Here is a 5,269-nt window from a genome sequence, read left to right as displayed (position 1 = left end):
GTCCTGCTATCTGGGGATGTGCACGCTACCCTAAGGCAAGGGCTCCCCTAGGCCTTAACCCCGCCAGCTGCTACACAGGCAAAATGTCATAAGTTGGCAGGCAAAACCCTTAGCAAGAGAAGGGCATTCTGGGAGAGTCTGGAATAGGCATTAGGTCAATAAGTCTTGGTCAAGACCCTCTAGTGTAACCTGAGATTACTTACTCACATCTGAACTGCTGCTAAGAGAAAAAAGCCTGAAGAAGGAGTGACAACTGTCTAGAAATAGTACACTTCTCTACCAAGGACAACATCTGTCCTACGGAGGAGGCAGCTCAGGAAAGACTTGGGAAAGGACCACAGACTGGGGCTCAGGGCACCTGGGTGTCTGCTGTGGCTACTGGGTTCTTTGATTCTAAAAAAGGAATTCTCTACCTTTCAGAGCATTGGAATTTTATCCCTTCCAAGGGTATCATTTCCAAACATGTTCTTTTTAATCCGCAGACTGGAAAATGCCCCGCAAATTCAGCCCAGGGATTAGCAATACTGCCAGGGAGAGCAGCTCTGTGCTTGTGAAATAAACTGTTTGCTAGCTGCCAGTTTATCACGAGGGATTCAGTTGCCAGAACATTCCTCTGCTGATGGCTGGGAAAGTGCTGTTTGGGTTGGCTTTCTCGGTGGCTTCTGGGCCTGAGGACATTCCAGCAGATGGCAGGAGAATCCATCCCACAGTTAGCCAGAAACAGAAGTGGGGGATACTTCCGGCTGGCACTCCTCACACAGGCAGCATGAGGCAAAGGTTCACCCACTTCTCAAACACAGACAGTTCACTGCCCCCAGGGAGGAGGCCTGTTCTGGCAATCAGATCCCAAAGGACACTGCCAGCCAAAAGGCTGCATCAGCTGTTGCTCACTGTAGGCTGATGGAAAAGAAATACTGGCCCTCCTTGGGAGCCTCATTTAGTGACCTTAAAGACAGTGAGGGAATTCTTAGGGCTCCCTGAGGAGAACCCTACGTATAACGTGGAGATTAAAGGGTAGTTTAGGATTTTTTTTTTTTTTTTAACCTGGGGTCTAAGAATTAGGAAGGTAAAGGTGGGCAGAAAACATTTACCTTTTCCCTATCTATTCTCTCCTGATAAAGTCCCAGTTTTGCCCCTGGATAATGAAGAAGTTGAGATACAAGATAGTATGGAACAGTTATGAGGAGCAAAGGAAAAGGCAACAAAGAAGCCCCAAGAGCTAGTAATCAGCATTCCCAGCACTGGGCATTGGGTCTGTTCACCTTGTTGTCATCGCTGTGTATCGCCTGGATCAGGCCCTCCAGCTCCTGTGCAGAAGAGAGACACAGCCGTGGTGAGAGGGAGAAGAGACCCTGCCCAGGGGTCAGGCCCAGCTAGTTTTAGTCCAGCACTGACTCTGGGGTCGGGGTGGGGCCTGCCTGACTCTCCCATTTGTACCATAAAAGCAACAGAAGAAAGCTGACAAGAACCCCAAGTCAGGAATTTGGGAAGAAGGAATATCTCCCACGAGGCCGGATGTTGGCCTTCACAAAAGGGCATGGGTCTCTTTACCCCTCAAAGAAGTCATATTGGAGACCAGTCATGAGCAACATGCTTCAAAGGCCAGCCCCTGGGCCACTGTGCTGTCCTGAGGGAACAGATGCAGATAGACTGTCTGTCCACAGACACGTCCAGGCACGTGGAATATTAGACAAGGGGACGTGGAGGGACACCTTCTGGACACAGAGGCTAGTGCTATGAATTTTCTTTGTAGGACAGGGTAGATTTGCATAGAGACATTGTTGCAAAAAGATAAAAGGATCTTGGCACAGGACAGGAAGCACAGATGTGACAAGGGAAGGTGTGAGCACACCTGGGGCGGGATTCTCTTGAAAGCATCCAGGCAGTTGAGGAGGATGGCGTCTCCGTCACTCTTGGCTGCCATGCCTGACTCGCTGACACATTTGAGTAGCTGTCGGACTTCACCGTATTTCTCCTTCTCCACCAGCTGTCGGGCAGCTCGGCAGTAAGTTGCAGCTACATCCAGCTGGAAGTCCTGGAACAGGGCGCAGTGGCGGACTTAAGACGGGAGGGAGCCAACAGTGGCAGGGAGGCCAGATTTGCATAGCCCCATGTTACTTACAGTCCCAGTAGAAAACAAACATGACAAACCAAAAACGAGCAATGTCTGTCCTCAGTGTCAGACAGACATTGAGTGAGCATCCACATAAACTGCAACCTTGGTATCTACAAGGTTCATCTCACTTTCTTCTAATTAAAATTCCCAAGGCCCATTCACTGTCTCCCTCCTGAGTCACCTAACACTGGGGTCACCCAGCGCTTGCTGCACTGGGTGCCTGGCGTTCTGTTAAAGCAGACTGATTCATCAAAAGACTCGAGTGCAGGGGCTGGGGAGATGGCTCAGTAGAATAAGTGCTTCCCTGGCAAGCACAAGGTCCTGAGTTCAATCTCCAGTTCCTCAAAAAAACAGAAACAAGAACAAAAAACAAAAGACTCGACTGCGGAAGGTGCCAGACTGACAAGCCTCTGCATCCTGGTCTAGGCTAACCCTGCTGTGTGGGGAGCTTTGTTGAACATTAAAAATGGCTGACAGGAAAGACACCTGCCTGACCACTGTCCTTGGGATGTAGGCACACTGTGCACTGTGCTCCGTCTACCAGAGTAGTGACAATCCTCAATGTGGTCCCAAGGAGGTCTGTGTGGAACCCTCTGATTGTGGGGGGTCTGGAGAAACTCTGTCCCTTGGGGTGCCCTGTTTCAGCCCTTACTTCAGTGCCACAACCCCACCTGCCCTTTTATCACAAGCAACAGAAACCTAGAACCAGCTCCTATGGAGACAGGCGTGCAGTGGTTCTGAAGGAAAATGGCTGTGGGGAGCTGGCCTAGTCCTGGTACCGAAAAGGTGCTGATTTGGTAACTTCATTGGTTCTCGGCTTTTGCAAAGGTCATACAGAGTCTTGCATTTGACCCAGATGTATGCTAGCCACTTCCCTGATTTTATCCTTAAGGCATGTGTAAATTTGCTTTTCCTGGAATAAGAGCTTTCTAAAGAATACTGTTTCATGGCAAGTGGCCAGGCGCCCACTGCCTTCGGCATGGCCTCACATCACCCGGGTCATACCTGCAGAACGCGGAATGCAATTCCAAAGCCATCCTCTACATTTTTCCCTCCTAGCATGACCTAAAAAAAGAGAGAAACTTGCTTAAGAAGGCGAGGACAGCCTCTCAAAAAAGGAGGGTCCCACTTACTGAACTATTCCCCAAGTATTTATTGAGATCTGATTAAGCACCAGGCACTGGGGATACGAATGTGATCGAAATGGACTTGATCAACCTGTGTAGTGACACATGGTCGCAATTCCTGCACTGGGGAGGCTGAGGCAAGGTTGTAAGTTCAAGGCCAGCCTGGATTACATAGCATGGCACAGCACAGCACAGCACAGCACAGAACAGCCCACCACAGCACAGGCCTTGATTTGCAGCCACCCGTGGCTCTCATTTCAGTGCATTCAGTGGGAGACCAAACAACTGAAATAATCAGATAATCACCGCTGCGATCAGTTCTCTGAAAGGCCGAGGCAGCCCGCTGGAGCTGAGCACCGTACTCACCTTGCAGGCAACTTCCATCTTCATATGGTTGTTTCCAAACAGCGTTGGCAGAGGCAAAGAGGTGACCTGAGAAGTCCCAGCACTTTCGCACCGATGTAAGAACCGGGTCACTTCCATCTGCAGTTGAACCGTATTCATGTGCCTGTGGGGACAGGATATGCATGGCCACCCTCAGGAGGGTGAGGTGCCCGGGGCCCATTGACTATGGAGCACGAGAAGAGGGCAAGGGAAGAAAAGGAATGACAGAGGGAAGGGACCCAAACACCTTCTGGGTGGCAAGACAAAAACAGGCAGCCTTATACCCCATGCAGATAAGAGTGGCTCAGCTGCTCTGTGGAACTGGACAGTGGGCCATCATAGAATCAGTAAGCGTGTACTGGGCATCCCTGTGCCAGGTACAACACCTGGGGTCTACAGTGGCATGGTTGAGCCCTGCCCTGGCAGATTTCAAAGGCTGGGGTAGAGATGGACGGTAACCAGATGCGGAATTCATCCACTGATGAAGCCACCAAAGACAGCAATGGGATGTGGCTGAGCCCTTGGACTTTGTGTTCTAAGCACAGGGAACAGTAGGCATGAAAGCAGAAGGAAGGACCAGGTGTGCCAAGGAGCCCTTAGGATGCCAGCGACTAGCATTAGGAAAGAAGAAGAGAGGGGCATGCAGTAGAGATAAAGACCAGAGCATGAAGCCAGATCACATGAGACCTAAACCAGAAGCGTGGAGTCTAATGTGGTTGTGGGAGGTGATCCCCCTGCTCCCCCAGCAAGCTCCTCTGTGGCTCTGCATGACTGTATCAAGGAAGATTCCCTTTAAATGTACTTTTCAAGGCTCAGGGAATGGGTGAGAGCGGCTTTGTGTGCACAGACTCGCCCCAGTCTGCCTGCGCTGTGCTAATTATCCCCCTGCCTCAAGCTACCTGGACACATCAGCTGCACTCATCTTCTTTCGGAAGAAGGTGGATTTCTTCCTTCCTGAGCTGTGGGATGTTTCTTGGAGGTAGATCTTCAGGTGGTCCTTGGCCTTAAGCAGCCACGAGAGCTTCTCTCCCAGCTCCGTGTATGACTTTGCTTTGTGACTGAAGAACCGAATACAGGTCATGGCGGCCCGGACTTGGTCCTAGAAGAGGAAAGTGAATGTTTGTGTCACAAGAGATCAGGGAGGTTGGGAGTTGTGGAGATGGGAATTCTGGGGTGAGCCCCACCTGTGAGAAAAAGCCACGTATTCTGGACCCCACAAAGGTCTCTATCCTCTCTTGCTCCTCTTTCTGCCTTGCTGTGCCACATCATCTACGTCTGTCACCATCAGGACTGGTATTTAGTGTCCTTCACTCCGGGCAATCCTAATGGGAAATGATGGGCTGAGCTCTTCAGGGGACGTTATTTCACTACTGAAGCTCTCTTAAAGAAAGGACATTTCTGGGGCTGAGGAGATAGCTCGGTGGTCTAAACCCCTGCCTGGGAAGCCCAAGGACCTGGGTTAAATCTCTGGTACTACATGCCATGCCATGCCAGCCCCGGAACCCTGGCATGACGTGCTGGCCCTAAAAACCTAGCGTGGCGGCACATGCCTGTAATCCCAGCACTGGGGAGGCTGAGACAGGAGGATCACGATGAGTCTGAGTTGAGTAGTGAGACCCTGTACCAAATATATATATATATA

The 5,269-nt window shown here is 50.7% G+C and overlaps 1 protein-coding gene across 1 annotated transcript in view; it reads right to left on the bottom strand.

The window, feature by feature from the left end:
• The window catches only part of Zfyve26 (zinc finger FYVE-type containing 26), a 72,648-nt gene that overhangs the window by 3,107 nt on the left and 64,272 nt on the right, over positions 1-5,269 (bottom strand). Inside the window, exons 37-41 of the mRNA XM_023701416.1 lie at positions 4,527-4,726; positions 3,610-3,751; positions 3,122-3,181; positions 1,853-2,035; positions 1,263-1,307 (exon numbers count right to left, since the gene is read on the bottom strand). Of these exons, the coding sequence (XP_023557184.1) occupies positions 1,263-1,307; positions 1,853-2,035; positions 3,122-3,181; positions 3,610-3,751; positions 4,527-4,726 (630 nt within the window). The remainder of the gene's footprint in view (positions 1-1,262; positions 1,308-1,852; positions 2,036-3,121; positions 3,182-3,609; positions 3,752-4,526; positions 4,727-5,269) is intronic.

This window comes from Octodon degus, unplaced genomic scaffold (assembly GCF_000260255.1).
Source record: "Octodon degus isolate 3935 unplaced genomic scaffold, OctDeg1.0 scaffold00007, whole genome shotgun sequence".
NCBI lineage: Eukaryota > Metazoa > Chordata > Mammalia > Rodentia > Octodontidae > Octodon > Octodon degus.
This window is presented reverse-complemented; position numbering and strand designations above follow the sequence as displayed.